Source organism: Propithecus coquereli, unplaced genomic scaffold, assembly GCF_000956105.1.
Source record: "Propithecus coquereli isolate 6110/MARCELLA unplaced genomic scaffold, Pcoq_1.0 Scaffold39, whole genome shotgun sequence".
Classification (NCBI taxonomy): Eukaryota; Metazoa; Chordata; class Mammalia; order Primates; family Indriidae; genus Propithecus; species Propithecus coquereli.
The window spans coordinates 2,394,014-2,410,002 of NW_012149618.1; the positions used below are offsets into that span (position 1 = coordinate 2,394,014).

A 15,989-nucleotide genomic window follows, 5' to 3' on the forward strand; every position below is an offset into this window, starting at 1 on the left:
GGGGGCTGTGGTGGGGTGGGGGGTGCTCCAAGTGGTTGGAGTGAGCGTGAAGCACCCAGGCTCAAACCCTCCCCGCTTGTGTATTTCCCATAGCCTTGTTAGAGAGGAAGTAAAATACAGTGAAATCAGCCATTGCGGAATTTATACATTTCTGTTTTGAAATGTGCTAAAATCTCATTGACTTAGGCCCTGGGGATTTAGATGTGGTGAATATTCTCAAACAGGATCACCTAAAATTTACCTCTAGGCATTAAAAAAAAAAAAGGTTTGCTGAAACAAATCGATCATATAGAAACAGTGGAAAGGCCAAGTGAGTAAAAAAACAAAATGTCTTTCCGCAGTTTTGAAGAACCACTTTTGGGCTGGTTTGTACGAACAGGGGCAGGGATCATTCGGGTGGCCCCGTTGTGCTCACTGGAGCAGAGCCAGGGACCTCCATCATCCGTTCCAAGTTACCAGTGGGATTACTAACCCCATCTCTTGTTTCAAGTTCATTTTCACTTAACATCTACTCCATTCAACATCATCTTGTTGACATTTCTGCTTCATTTTAAATGGCTCAGACAAAACTATTAAAAATCTCAGTATCTAATCACCTTTCTTACCACAGGGAAGATTGAGAATAAAGCTTGAAGGAAAATAGCCTCTTCCTCACATGGAGAGGCTTTTGCAGATTGAGTGAGGAGGTCAGAGGGGAAAATTGAACAGCATCCTTCCTTCCTTTCTTCCTTCCTTCTTTCCTTCCTTCCTTCCTTCCTTCCTTCCTTCCTTCCTTCCAAGGCAGCTGCTCATGGGAATGCTGAGCTGTTTGGTTTGAAATAAACTCCCTGAGTCAATAAATGGAGTAAGAACAGCAGAGTCTGTGCTTAAAGTGTAATAAATGCCATGGCATCAGAGATACCCATCCCCAATGGGAGGGCTCAGGTGTTCCAGAGCTTAATAGAAATAACTTTTATGTCATTCGCCATTTTAAAATATCCACACTGCAGCTACCCTCCTAAATGAAGGCGAGCTCAGAGCTTGTTTCAAATGCAGGGTGGTGTGCTAGCCTTCCACGTGACATGATTTAAGGAACAAAACGTCCCATCTGCACAAAATGGCTCCCTCTTCCAGACGGTTTAGCCTGCTAGAGCCAGACCTTTGAGAAAAGCAGGTGAGTCGGGACGGAGCTGCTAGCCCGTGTGCATTCATTCACTTCCCCCGGCCACAGGGGTCTTCCCCACCTGGCATGTGTCTGCGCTGCCATGTGGCCCTAGCGGAGGGGAGTTGTACAGAGATCATTTGAATCTGGATGATGGCTTTAAGAGCTTATTATACCCCAGACGGGGATATGTGAGGCGTGGAAAAGGCTATTACACGAGGCAGAATTTGGTCACTGGCGTGCAAAAAGCATAAAGTGAGAACACAGGAAAAGGAGAAGTGACTCCCAATTTAGCAGGTCAAAAAAGGCATTGTAGTGGCATGGGCATTGCCACTGGAAGACCAGACGGAATCTAGATCTGCCGAGAGACTGGGGAGAAGAGAGGAGGAGGAAATCCAGGCAGAGAGAACAATGGGAGCAAATGTTTGCAAGCGGGGAGCAGAGAATGGAGCCCAGACGGAGCAGGACACAGGACGGGGGAGTCCGGATGGTGAAAGGAAGACCGTGAGAGGTCTGCCCTCAGGGAGCAGCCCCGCGAAGGAAGACTGAAGGGGCTGGGGGCCCAGGAGGGTAGAGGGTGAGGTGGCAAGCCATCCAAAGGGGGTGGAAAAGGTCCTGAGACTATTTTCAAGGACAGCCTGTTTTTGCCAGGACCCAGCCCTCTGGCCTATGTCCTGGCAGTGCCTGACGTTACTATTGTCCCTGTGTGCGCTGAGAAATAGAGGAAAATACTCTGCTTGTGGCTCATTTAAAACCAGCAAAGCCTCATTTTATGCAAAGCCAAGGATGGACTGCAGAGAGGTCAGCAAGCCGCCTATCCTCTCCTGCGACTCTCCCGGGTCCGTGTCCTGGTACCTCCTCGCCCGCTCTCCCTCCACAGGGGCTCTCTGAGTGTATTTCCACTCTGCTGTGTTTCCACTCTCCCAAGGTTAGACAAGCCTGTTCCTTTCGAAGGCCAGCACTCCCACAGAGCACCAGGAAGCAAGGCTGAGGCGCCCCTGTGTGCAGGAAAAAGAGCCAGGTGTGCGGCCTGGAGCTGCCAACCCCCTGGGGTCTCAGAGTCATCGGTAAACTGGGGTTTATTATCCGACACCAGCCTATATCCTGGCACCGTTGGCAGGACCAGCAAGAAACCGTGTTTGAGAAAGTCTGAGTAAAGCCTCAAGTCCCTTACAAGCACAGGGGCATCGTATAGAGGTTAAGGCTCTAGGGCCAGAGCGCCTGAGTTCAAGTCCCCGTGCTACCACTTGCTAGCTGTGTGCCCTTGAAGAAGATATTTAACTTCTCGTTGCCCTAGTTTCCTCGTTTGTACAGGGGAGGATATGATGGTGCTTAGAATAGCGTCTGGAGTATGGTGTGTTGCTCAATAAGAAATAGCTATTATCATTCTACGAAAGAGCCCTGCTTTTCCTTTAGACCTTTAAGTTATGTGCTAAATATTAAAATGTTCTCTTCTATTATGAATTACATTTGTAGCTTATCTTTAGTAGCGTATGATCAGAAATAATTTTTTTCTCATCTTATGTAATATTTTTTCAAGTTTCAGGTATTTTAGGTGTGATTATCTCTTCTTTTTTTAACTAGATGAAGTTGACATTCATAGATCTCCAGTGTACAGTTTAACGAGTTGTGCCTGTGTGATCGCCGCAGTCAGGACACGGAACATTCCTGTCTCCTCAGCACGCTCCCTCGCGCCCTCTTCCCGTTGACTTCCCCTCTAGGTAACCACTGCTTTTGCTTCTAGCACGAAAGATTAGTTTCGCCTGTTTTAAACTTCATGTAATGGTATCCTACAGAATGTGCTTTTTTTGTGTCTGGCTTCTTTTGGTCAATGTAATGTTGTAATTCATCCATGTTGTTGCATATATCAGCAATTTATTCATTTTTATTGTTGGGTAATATTCCATTGGGTGAATATACCACAACGTGTGGGTCCATTCTTCTGCTGATAGACTCTTGAGTTCCTTCCTGTGTTGGGTTATTATGAGCGAAGCTGCTGTGAACCTTCTTATAAACGTCTTTTTGTGAACATATACTAATTTCACTTCTCTTGGAGAAATACCTAAGAGCAGAATTGCTGGGTCATAGGGTAGGTGTCTGTTTTACTTTATAAGAAGTTGCCAAACAGTTTTCCAAAGTCATTGGAACGTTTCACAATCCCATGAGCAATGTAAAAAAGAAGCTTCAGTTACTCCACATTCTCATCAACATTTGGTTATGGTCAGAGTTTTTACATTTCAGCCATTTTAGTGCATGTGAAATAGTCTCTCTTCATAATTTTGATTTTCCTTTCTGTAATGACTAATTGTGTTGACCACATTTTCATATGTTTATTGGCCAAATGTCTATATTCTGTGGAGTATCTGTTCAAGTCTTTTGCCTATTTAAAAAATTTGATCATTTGTTTTTTTATTACGGATTTATAGGGGTTCTTCATATATTCTGGCTACAAGTCCTTTGTCAGATAAATGTGAGTATTTTTATCCTGTGTGTGGCTTGCTTTCTCATATTCTTCATTTTTTGATGAACAGCTGTTTTCAATTTTTAAAAAATCCAATTTATCAATTTTTTATTGAAATTTATTCCTTATGTCTAGTATTTTTTAAATTTTCTTTAAGAAATCTTTGCCTAACCAAAGAGTATAACAGTGATATTCTATATTTTCTCCTAAAAGCTTATAGATTTTTTACATTTATGTCTATAACCCATGTTGAAATAATTTTTGTGGGTGGTATGAGGTAGGAGTTTGAAGTTCATTTTTCACCCAGATAGATAGCTATCTCTTCTAGATACCCAACACCCTGATTGAAAATCTATTGATTGTATATGCATAGGGTAGATTTCAGGATACTGTATTCTGTCCCATTGGTCTGTGTATCTACTCTTAGGTCAATGCCACATTGTCTTGATTTTTATAACTTTCTAGTTAACCTTATAATCAAATACAGTTGACCCTTGAACAACATGGGTGTTAGCGGTGCCAACCCCCCAAAAGGTTGAAAAGCCATGTATAACTTTTGATCCACCAAAACTTAACTGCTAATAGCCTATTATTGATCAGAAGTCTTAACAATAACAGAAACAGTCATTTGACACAATTTTGTATGTTACATATATTATATACTGTATTCTTACAATAAAGTAAGCTAGAGAAAAGAAAATGTTATTAAGAAAATTATAAGGAAGAGAAAATATATTTACTATTCGTTAAATGGAAGTGGATCATCTTAAAAATCTTCATCCTTGTCTTCATGTTGAATAGGTTAAGGAGGAGGAGGAAGGGGAGGGGTTGGTCTTATTGCCTCAAGGGTGGCAGAGGCAGGAGAAAATCCATATATAAATGGACTCATGCAGTTCAAACCTGTGTTGCTCAAGGGTCAACTGTAGTGTGAACCCATTTTCAATGTTGCTTTGGCTATTTTAGATCTTTTGTAGGTCCATATAAATTTTAAAATTGTTTTCAATTTCTACAAAATGGCCTGTTGTGATTTTTATTGGGATTGTGTTTGGTCTATAGATCAATTTGTAGAGAATTAGGCCTGGCATGATGGCTCACATCTGTAATCCTAGCACTCTGGGAGGCTGAGGCAGGAGGATCGCTTGAGCTCAAGAGTTGGAGACTAGCCTGAGCAAGAGTGAGACCACATCTTTACTAAAAATAGAAAAATTAGCTGGTATTGTGGGGCATGTCCATAGTCCCAGCTAATTGGGAGGCTGAGGCAGGAAGATCACTTGAGCCCAGGAGTTTGAGGTTGCAGTGAGCTATGATGATGCCACTGAACTCTAGCCCGGGAAACGGAGTGAGAACCTGTCTCAAAAAAAATTTTTTTTTGTAGAGAATTGGCATCTTAACAATTCTGAATCTTCCAATCCATGAACATATTTTCTATATATTTGGGTTTCTTTTATTTCTCTCAGCATTTTTGTTTTGTTTTGTTTTTAGTGTGAAGTTCTTTTACGTCTTGATGAAATATTTTTTGTATATTAATCAGATACCTGAAAACTTGCTAAATTCACTCATTAATTGTAGCAGCTTTGAAATAGATTCTGCAGGATTTTCTGTGTAGTTTTCTATGAATAAAGACAGTTTTACTTCTTCTTTTCCAATCTGTATGAGTTTTTTTTCTTTTTCTTGCCTTATTACACTGTCTAGAACTCCAATACAATGCTAAATAGAAGTGGTGAGAGTGGATCATATACATTGCCTTGCTTATGATCTTAATGTTCATTATTTCTGAATTAAGTGTGATATTAGCTAGATGTTTTTTGCAGTTGTCTTTATCAGATTGAGGAATCTCCCTCTATTCTAGCTTGCTAAGAATTCTTGTCATGACTGAGTGTTAGATTTTTGTCAAATGCTTTTTCTGTGTCTATTGATATAACCATGTAGTTTTTTTCTTTTATTGTGTTAATATGGCAAAATATTTTCATTGATTTTCTAATTTTAAAGTAACCTTGCATTCCTGGCATAGTACTCACTTGTCATGATGAGTTATCCTTTTCATATAATGCTATTCAGTTGGCTAATATTTTGTTAAGGATTTTGACATCTGTCCTCATCAGAGATATTGGGCTCTAATTTTCTTTTTGTGTAAGATCTTTGTCAGGTTTTGTTATCATAAAAAGTGAGTTGGGAAGTGTTCTTCCTTCTCTATTTTCTGAAAGAATTTGTGTAAGATTGGTATTATTTCTTCCTTAAATGTTTTCTGTAATACACTGTGAAACCATCTAGCCCTGAAGTTTTCTTTGTTGGAAGAAAGTTTATTTGTTGTCATCATTGTAATTACAAATTCAATGTCTTTAATAGATATTGGGTTCTTAAGAATTTCTATTTCTTTTTGTGTTTGTTTTGATAAGTTGTTTTTCAAAGAATGTGTCCATTTAATCTGAGTTGTAGAATTTATTGAGATAAGAGATTTGTGATATTCCCTTATTTTCCTTTTAATGTAATGGTATTCTCTTTTTCACTCCTGATATTGGTAATTTGTGTATTCTTGCTTTTTTTCTTCATCAATCTTGCTAGGGTTTATCTATTTTAATAATTTTTTCAAAGAAACAACTTGGTTTTATTAATTCTCTATTAATCTTTTCTATAGTTAGATATATTTAGATATACAAATATTTACCATTATATTACAATTGCCTATAGTATGATTACAGCACAGGTTTGTAGCCCAAGAGCAATAGGCCAAACCATATAGCCTCGGTGTATAGTAGGCTACACCATTTAGGTTTGTGTAAGTATACTCTATAATGTTTGCACAATGATGAAATCACCTAATGATGCATTTCTCAGAATGTATCCCCACCATTAAGCAATACTTGACTGTAAATGGAGTTATACAATATGTGGTCTTTTGTGTCTGGCTTCTTTCATTTAGCATAATATTTGGATCATCATTTAGCATAATATTTTCAAGACTTGGGTTCAATTTGCCCTTCTTTTGGTAACTTCTTAAGGCAGAAACCTAGATTATGGGATTTACCTTTTTTTTTGCTTTTTTTTGTTTGTTTGTTTAGAAACAGAGTCTCACTCTGTCACCCGTGCTGAAGTGCAGTGGCACAATAACAGCTTACTGCAGCCTTGAACTTCTGGGCTCACATGATCCTCCCACCTTAGCCTCCCTAGTCGCTTGGACTACAGGCATGTGCCACCACGCCCTGCATGCTTTTCTTCTTTTCTGCTATAAGTATTTAAAACTATAAATGTTGACATGTTGTATTTTCATTATCATTCATTTAGAAATGTTGTATAATTTTCTCTTTTGTTTTTTTCTTTGATCATAGGTTTTTAAGAAGGGTATTAATTTCCAAATATTTGGGGCTTTTTAAGATACTCTTCTTCTTATTGATTTCTAGTTGAATTCCAGTTTGGTCAGAGAACATACTCTGCAAGATGTCAGTCTCGAAATGTATTGAGACTTGTCTAATTGTCCAGTTTATGGACTCGCTTGGTGAGTATTCTATGTGCGTTTAAGAAGAATCTATATTTTTTAGTTTGGGAGTGTAATGTTCTAGAAATGCCAATTAGGTCAATGTGGTTGATGGTGTTGTCAAATCGTCTATATCCCTAATGATTTTCCTGTCTAGTTGTTTGTGATTATCTCTTATAATAACACTTTTTGTCCTTGTCAGGAACACATCATCAATTTTATAATGACAGTTGATGGCACACTAGAATGAAGAAATTCAATTCAAAAAAAGTTGTCCAGGAAAGCAGCTGTTCCTCGAGTTTCTTAAATAGAATACTCTCTGAAAATCATCAGTGTCCCAGAGCCAGATTTGGGATATGGACTCCCTGGGCCTCCCACAGGAGGTTGCCCTTCTATCTCCCCCATTTCTTAGCTAAATGTAGGTCCCATGTAACTCTACCCCTTTATTTTTCACGAATCTTACTCAAATATCATTTCTGCCTCTACTTATTTATTTCCCTTTAACCCACCCTGTTAACATCCAGGTATACAAGACAAAAACTTAGGCTCGGGTCAGGGATTTATCTGAGAGGCAGGGACAGGGCAGGGATTATAAACCCCATCTCTCTGGCTCAGCTCAAACTTGTACGTCTTCCAGGTGCTCACTCAAATTCTGACTTCGCCGTGTAACTAACTGGTAACTCTGGTTCCAATTTTTCAGACCCTAACACTGAGGCAGAGGAGGAGTGTGGTGTTTCCCTTTGAGCCTAGGACAGTGCCAGCCACACACTCAGCAACTGCTGGGTCCTAGGTTCTCCATTGCTGTGGCAGATGGAGGAGCTCATGGTCCCAGTGATCCACAAGCACGTAGAACTTCCATCCCTTGCCAGGCACTGGGGATATAGTGAGGCATGATGGGAAGGTGACTCTTTTTTATACTCTCGAATGGGATAAAAATATTGTGGAAACTGCAGTCCTGACTTCGTCTTAAATTTTGGCTTAACAAAAAGAGCCAGTAAGTGAAAATTGATCACTAACTAAGCAGATAAGCCCTCCTGCTTTGAAAAATAATAATAATAAAATAGAAACAGAGACAGTGTCTAGAAGGTGGATGAATCCAGGTAGAAAGCAGTCAGGGAGCCTGGGGTAAAAATGATCACATGATGTTCCCTGTCTCAGGAGACCTTTCTAGAACTGTGGGATCCCTGCCTGGGGCCGCCTGCGTGGCGGTTGCAGAGGGGCTCCTGTTGCTAACCCATCGGCTGCTCCTGCTGCACCTGCAGGCCGTGCTCCTTCCCGCTTCTGTGTCAGCTGTGTCTGTGCCAGGCACTGGGCCGCCCGGGAAGCAGCCAAGGGCCTGCCCTGGGGGTACCCACCTGCGAGCTGATAGCTTCAGGTGTTTCCACCCGGACATCTTCATGTCTGCCAGAATTTAAAGTGTCAGCAACTGGGAGAAGTCCAGAGGGAGATCAGCTAAGCCCTGCCCCCCAAATCCCTGGGTCCAAGGTGGTCCCTGGGGCCACAATTTACCCTACTCCTGTCCAGAGACACCCTGTCCTGCCCTCTTGCTCACTCCCCCAATCCCAGCGCTGCTCCTTCTCTCTGACCACCCAGAGGCTCTCAGCCCTCTATCTGCACACCGCTCCAGCTTCCCCCCTGGGCTTCCTGCCTGCAGTCTGGACGTATAGAATATTCTTTCCAAAACCAGATCTTAGCACCCCATTCTCCTGACAAAACAACGCTCAGTCTCTACGGTGTGACGCGTCTCCGCACCACTGCATCTGCGCCCCTGTCAGCCCCTCTGCCTGGAATGGAGCTGGGGCCGACTCCGAGCCCTACTTCCCTTCCCGTTTGCTCTTCAGCTATCTGTCTGTCCGTCTTTCCCTCACTACCTCGGGCAGCTTCCTGACCTCCTGGGCTAAGTGGCCGTGGCACCTGTGCCTCCCTTTCCACGATACTCCTCACACACATGGCGACGTGTGGTGACTCCTTTCCCTTGAGGGCAGGAGCCGCATCTGTCCCGTTCCCTGCTCTCCCCGCAGTGCCTGGAATAGCACCTGGCACCTGGCCGCCCCTCAGTGGATATTCATTACCTGGATGAAAGGAAGCACGGGTGAGTGAATGATTAAATACTTGATTTACAAAACACATTCAAATGAAGCCTTTCACATTTGGAAAAAAATTTATGACATTGATAAGACAATTGGGAATTTGATCACTGAATATTTGATAGCGTTAAAGAATTATTGTTAATTTTTAGGAATGATAAAATAGGCGGTGGTTTTTTGAGTCCTTATGCTCCATAGCTATGTACTGGATGTTTGCAGATGGAATGGCATGGGGTTTGGAATTGTCTTCAAAATAATTTGGGGTGGGGGAGTGGGATGGAGTATAAATGAAACAAGATCGGCCATGAATTGATGGCTGTTGAAACTGGATGGGAAGAATATGGGGCCATTTACTATTTCCCCTACTCTTGTATACATTTGAGGTTTTCCATAAAAGAAGTTTAAACAAAAAAAGGGCCAGACCCAGGGATGAAGTATGCAGGAAAGAAATACAATAGCCCTCGCGTTATAAGGTAGGTAAGACAACCATAGCTCTGCAATTCGGGAAAATTATTTGCAAATCTGTTCTCAAGCACATTTCCAAAAGCATTTTTGCTGAGGGCCTCTGTAGCAGAAGACAGTTTTATAATCATTTCCATTTCATGAGAACGTATTCCTCTTATCAAAGCAGGAAAAGCCCGAGGAATTTTCCGTGCTCTGCCTGCTGTCTTCTGGTCTGCATGGGCTTGCTCTGGGTGGGAGGAGAGGGGAACATCCACCACCTGGGGGGCTTTGGCAGAGAAGATTTCCCTTCAGAGGTGCTGAGGGGGCCCGCAGGTGCTGGGAAGAGTGGCGGATTCAGGGGGCACACCCCTCGGTCTACGGTGAGCACACAGGGCTGAGAGCACAGGCAGGCCCAGGCTGTCCTGAGGGTCCCCTCTGCTGCTGCTTTCTATGGGGGCGAAACTCAGCCCACATCCTCCAATGGAGGGGTGCTAGGCTGGACCAGTGTCCACAGGCAGGCCCCAGCATCGAGGGGGCATCTCAGGGTCAGGCGCTGTGATGCTCTGACTCCTTTACCAGTGTTGGTAGAGAAGTATCCAGATAGAAATAGTATTTATTATCAAGAGGGAGAGCTCCCCCATTTTACTGGAGAAAATAAATCTAATTTGGAGCCAGAGGCAATCCCTGCAGCCAAGAGTAGGGGAGATCTTGTCCCAGTGCTCAGGCTGGGTCCAGCCCTTCCCAGCACAGTGTCCCACCTGACCCCACACTCCTCTTCCGGCTGGTCTCCCTCCACCCACTCCCCGCAGCCTCTGCTCCCTCCACATGTAGTGGCCTCCCGGTCACTGCACTCGACCATGATTTCCCTCCTCTGGCCTCTGTTCTGGTCAGTCCTTCACCCAGGACGGCCTCGTCTTACCCCTTCCTTCTGCATCTCCATGTGTGCAAACTAGGCGGTTATTCAAGACCCCGATCTGCTTCCTTCTCCCCCGGCCCTGCTCCTCTGCCCTCTACCGCAGCCTTCCCTGATCTCTGTGGCTCTAAGAGAGCTGCGCCCTCTGATCACTGTGGCAATTTGCCCCACGAGCACACCTCGGCCCTCCCAGAGGCTGCCTTCGTTTCCATTACATCTGCGTGTTTCTTCCCCTCCATCGGACTGTGAGACCCTGGTTTGTCCCCCACTCTGTCCTGTGTGCTGTCGCAGCGAGGCTGAGAAAGAGCATGCTCACTGAAGGGCAGGTCCAAGTGCAGCCCCCTTACTTAGAGGATGAGGTCAGCCTCCCCCTGGGGCCCCGGAAGATTCTCCAGGTTGGGGAGGTTGATGGAGGGAATAGGAGCCAGGGTTCTGGGGTCCTGGCTCTTAAGGCCTCTTCCAGTCCCTTGTTGATTCCCCTTGGATAGAAAGTTCTGGTGTGGGAGTTCACAGATGGGGAGACTGAGCCAAAGGGTGGCCGTGCCACAGTGAAAGAACTTAAATCCATCAAAGGCGAGTACCTCCAAGACAGAAACCATTTCTTAGTTATTTCGACGACCAAGCCCAGTGCTTAGCGTGGGCTCAATTAAGATAGCTAAGGGCTGATCTCTGCCTTGAAGGTGCTCAATAGCGCAGGGCACAGAAATGGGACCAGTTTCTAAAATGCGATGTACCACAGAAGACCCGTGGCAGGAGTATGTACAAAGTACTGCAAGGGAAGGGGAGGGCTTCATGGAGGAAATGACATATGAGCTAGGCCTTGAAGGATGAACAGAATTAATGGGAGTTCTCAAGGTGGAGGGTGGAGGTCACTCCAGGCAGAAGAAATACAACATCTCAGGGCTTGGAGGTGTAAGGGGCTTGGCATCTTTGGGGAACGGGCTGGACGGGAACACAGTGGGTGGGAGCTGGGGCGGGGGTCGGAGAGAGCAATGAGGATGAAAAGGCTGAGGGAAAGCCTTGCTGGAGCGAGCCGCTGAGCCAACCCCAGGCCAGTGGAAGCCTCCAGACACCCCCACCTCTCACAGAAGATCCCCAAACCTCGTGCTTTGGCAAGAAGCCTCAGGGGCTGGAGAGTGAGGGGGGATGAGCAGAGCTGGCCCCAGACAGTCTGCCACTTGGTTCCCTGACAGCTCAGGTCCCCGGGCCTGGGGGCCCGCGGGGTGCTGAGCCCTGGACAGGAGGTTGCACTAGAAGAACTTAGAGGCCCTTCCCACCCTGCATTCTGTGGCTCTATGATTGATGCGGGGAATTATTTTAGGAGTTGAGAAAGGACAGACTCGAAGCTAATATATCCTCTCTTTGAGTATCGATCTGCGGTCAAGATGCCCCTTCCCAGACAGCCCATTCCTGATTACTCCTGGTAGCAGCAGGCCTCTGAGCTCAAGGGGGATGGCTGTCTCCATCTTGTTAATGGGAACCTGAGGGCCCATGACCCGCAGGCATGACTGGGACTGGAGTCCAGGCCCCCCTGTCTCCAGTCTGGTCCAGTGGGATGGGGCTCCTGGAGGGCCGGGCTGTGTCTCCTTCACCCCCAGAGCCCAGGCCTGTCCACAGAGATGAGTATGTTCAGGAAATGAATGGATAGGGCAGGACCAGCCTAGGAGTGGCCGTCGGGGAAGTCAGAGCTGAGAGCTGGAGATGGAGCTGGCAGGGAGCACTGGGTGAGCCTGAGCCTGGGGTGCCGACTGGCCTGGGGGTGGTGGGAAAGAGGGTGGCCACGGGCAAAGCTGTGCACACCCAGCCCATGTGAGAACAGGGATCTGGGACGGTCTGGCCCCGCCCGGCTCCTTGGCTCAGCCGACGCTCCTCCAGAGCAGAGGCCTGGCCCAACCTGCCTGCTCCTGGCACAGGTCGGGCACCTGTGCTCACCCTCAGATGTGTTCGCTCCCCGTTATCTCTCCCTGCTCACTGCTGGCTGACAGAAGGAGGTGGTTGGGTTGGAGAGAAGATGACTCGGGAGCCAGCAGCTGCTGCCAGAGACCTGGGACGGTCTCCTGACAGGCACAGGAGCCATTTGGATACTCTTTCCTCAAACTCTCCAATACCTGGGGTCTCCCTGAAGCAACCTGGTGACATAGCTGTTATTACCATGCCAGTTTTACAGATGAGGAAACTGAGGGTCAGAGAGGTGAAGTAAGTAGAGAATCTAGGTAGGACCCGGGGCTTCTGACTCAGTATCTAGAGCTTTCTCCACCACAGCCCAGGAGGGCTCTTTCTGTAGTGTCTCGATGGCCCAGCACAAAAGGTCAAGCTGCATTTCAGCCAGCTGCTCTGGCCGACCTGGGGCCACTGCCGATGGACGCAACTCGCCCAGGGCTCTGTCACCCAACCTGGCATTGAGCCCACTCAGGGCATTTAGGGAGCTTGGAGCCAGTGTCTCCTCTGACTGTTCACCAGTTTGTTTCTTCCCACAAAGTATTTGCTTGGCCAAGTTTCTTCACCAAAGTATTTGCTTGGCCACCAGTGGCTGTGTGTGCCAAAGATGCTGTGGAACATTCTAGAGTGGGTCGGTTCCCTCTGAATTATTGTGTATGTTGGGATGCCCATAGCCATCAGCTGCTGGTTGCAGCAGGCCAATGGCAGAGGCATCTCTGGTTGTAATAAGGGACTCTTGCTGGAAAACTGCCACTTGCCTATTCCTGCCACCCATCCTCTTCCCAGGAGCTCTGCCTGTGGCCGCCTCCTACAAATGTGGGAGGGTCTCTTTGGAAGTGATTGCTCCCCTCTTCTGGAGGACACAGATTGCAAATAGGCTAATTCCTGCATGATCAGCAAGGCTGGAGGCCCAAGCCCTTTCACTGCTCAGAGAAGAAGGTGGGAACAGGCAGACAGGGTGCTCATACTCAGGGGGCCCAGGGGGAGACCCAGAGCTGACAGGATTGAGTAACCAGGATGAGGTCCTGCAACCAGGGGCCACCGTGCCTCAGTTCCTCCACGAATGCCATGCAGAACTCTCTACACCCAGGCCTGGCCTGGTGCAGCCTGGACCGTCCTGATGTATCTGCAACAACATGGCAACCTGTAGCTACACAGCCAAACACTGTGCTGTCTCTGGAACACAGGGCCGCATTACACAGATGAATGGATGCACTTGTTTTTTCTAAAGCCTGCACGAGCTGGCAGGTGGCACATGGAGATCTGGGGTGCTGCAGACAAAGCAGTCATCGGGTTGGGGTGAGAAGCAACAGGTGGCCTAGCCCCCCCATCCTCTCCCTCCGGCCTGACTCCTTCCACCAGCAGAGACGCTGCCATTGTCCTTGCCCATCCCTGTGAACCCAGCCTGCAGCATGGTGTGGTTCTCTCAGCCCCTTCCCCACTACCCCACCTCACTCTCAGACCCCTCTATGGGAAGAAGGCGCCATGTCTAGTGAGGGTACTCTGGCCTTTGGTCAAAGTCTGCTAGAGACATGGCCTGAAAGGTTAGGCAGTGCCCAGGCAGAGAGGGAGGGGTGGGTGGGTGGGTAAAAGGCAGGGTGAGCCCGGCCTTGCCTTTCCCTTCTTAAAACCCTCAGGGGCTTCCACTGATCTTGGGCAAAGTCCAGCCTCATCTCTATGGCTCTGCCTGGCTCTCCGGCCTCAGCTCCTGCACCCTCTCTGGCTCCAGGCTCATCCAGCCTCTGTTGGCCCCAAGTTCCTGCCCCTCTCCCAGCCTTGGGCACACTGTTCCCTCGGCCTGCTCAGTCCTCACCACCTCACCTTGCTCCCTCCTGCTGGTCCCTTGAGTTTCAGTTGGGTGTTGCCTCCTCCTGGAAGACTGCCCTGCCGACCACTCCCCAGCCTGGGTTAGGGTGCCACTTCTGGAGCTGCATGCTACACTCATCCCCATCCTCGCTGCATCACACACCTGTCACTTGTCTGCCTGCTGGTCCTCCTGCCCCCTACCCTGAGATGTGGGCTCCCTGAGGCCAGGGCTGGGTCATGCTTTATGTTTCCAGCCCTATCCTGGGCACACGGTAGGTCATAATAAATAGCTGCTGAATGCATGAGTGAGAAGAAGAATAGGAAAAGACCCGACAGAGGAAAGGCCATGGAGTTCACAGGGTCCCTGCCCAAAAAAAGATCTGAAAGAAGCCAACAGCACCCCCATCACGCTGGGGCCCGGAGAGCCATTGGCTGCCCTGGTCTCTACCAGCCCCTGGTGGGTCTTCCAGGCTCCAAGACTCCACCTCCACCCTGTGCCCAAGGAAAACAACCTGCAGGAGAGGACGAGAGAGGAGGAAGGGGGCCCAGGAAGGCTCCGCAGGGCTGGACCCCTCAGTCCTGGGTCTCTTTGAGCCCAGGAGTGGGGTTCTCACTTCTGCCTTCCCGGGCAGAGGGCTCCGCATGCTGCCAGGGCACTGGCACATTGACAAGTGCAAGGAGAAGCAGACGTGGAAACACAGGGGCCCCTGATTTTCAAGAAATCACCGTGGCCAGGCCGGCCAGGGGCAGATGGCTACCTGTGGAAAGCCCATTGCCCCAGCCCCCGATGGAACTTTCCCATCCATCCTCCCTGCCTGCCCTCTCCCCAGCATCCCCCAAGCGTGGCTGACCCAGCCCTCAGAGCTGGGGTCTCCTTAACACAGGGGCTTCCCTACCTCGGAAAGTCACTTTGGCGATGCGGTCGCCCCTGCCCCGCAGCTCCGAGACTGTCTTGAGGTGGACGAGCAGGGCCATGCCGGTGTGGAGGGCCTGGTGCTGCCAGGGGTGAGCGGTGGGAAGGAGCTTGCCGGGGAGCACGGCTCACACGCCTCCCTCCTCTCCTCCTCTCTGCCGCTGCCTCCTCCTCCTCCTGGGGCCCCTCCGATGCTGCCCACAGAGACCAAGGCAACTGAGCGAGCTGCTCCTTCCAGCGACTCACAGCCTCACAGCCCTGCCAGCCCCCGCCCCTCCAAGTTGTCAGCCCAGCGTGTGTGGATCTGTGTGTGTGTGTGTGTGTGTGCGTGTGTGTGTGTGTGTGGTGTGCACTCAGTGTGCAGCCTGGGAGTGCAGGCAGAGTCAGAATCCATTATTCAGCAGCTGCTGGCTCCCAGATAAAGCCCTGTCCAGCTTCAGGTGTCTTCTCCCAGTGCCTGGGGCTCCTGGCCACCCCTCAGCAGGGCTCTGCTGCTCCCTGCTAAGAGCTCGCCACCCACCCCTCCCACAGGAGAGCTCTATGAGAAGAATGAAACGCACTTGCCCAACTGCCCCCCTGAGACTGTGCCCCCGAGAGGCCGGGTCCTGAGCCCCTGCCTCGGGATCACTGTTTCTGAATGTCGGGAGGTGGGGAGGGTGGAGCTGCCCCTTGGGGGGAAGGCCAGGACCAGGCCACGCATGACAGGGATGCCTGATTGTGGAGGGCACAGAGGTTTATGTGCTACCAGGAGCCACGCTTAAGGATCCGGGGCAGTAACCTAGCCTGGGGGAGGCGGGACAGGCTGATGTTTGGT

At 48.1% G+C, this 15,989-nt stretch overlaps 1 protein-coding gene across 3 annotated transcripts in view; it reads right to left on the reverse strand.

Moving 5' to 3' along the window:
* The window catches only part of OTOF (otoferlin), a 94,743-nt gene extending 79,375 nt beyond the window's left edge, over positions 1-15,368 (reverse strand). For 2 of the 3 annotated variants that reach the window (XM_012652461.1, XM_012652459.1), the window contains exon 1: positions 15,159-15,368. In XM_012652461.1, coding sequence (XP_012507915.1) covers positions 15,159-15,237 — 79 coding nt within the window. In that variant the 5' untranslated portion in view covers positions 15,238-15,368. The remainder of the gene's footprint in view (positions 1-15,158) is intronic. The other variant, XM_012652462.1, reaches the window with a different exon arrangement.
* Between the last annotated feature and the right edge of the window lie 621 nt (positions 15,369-15,989).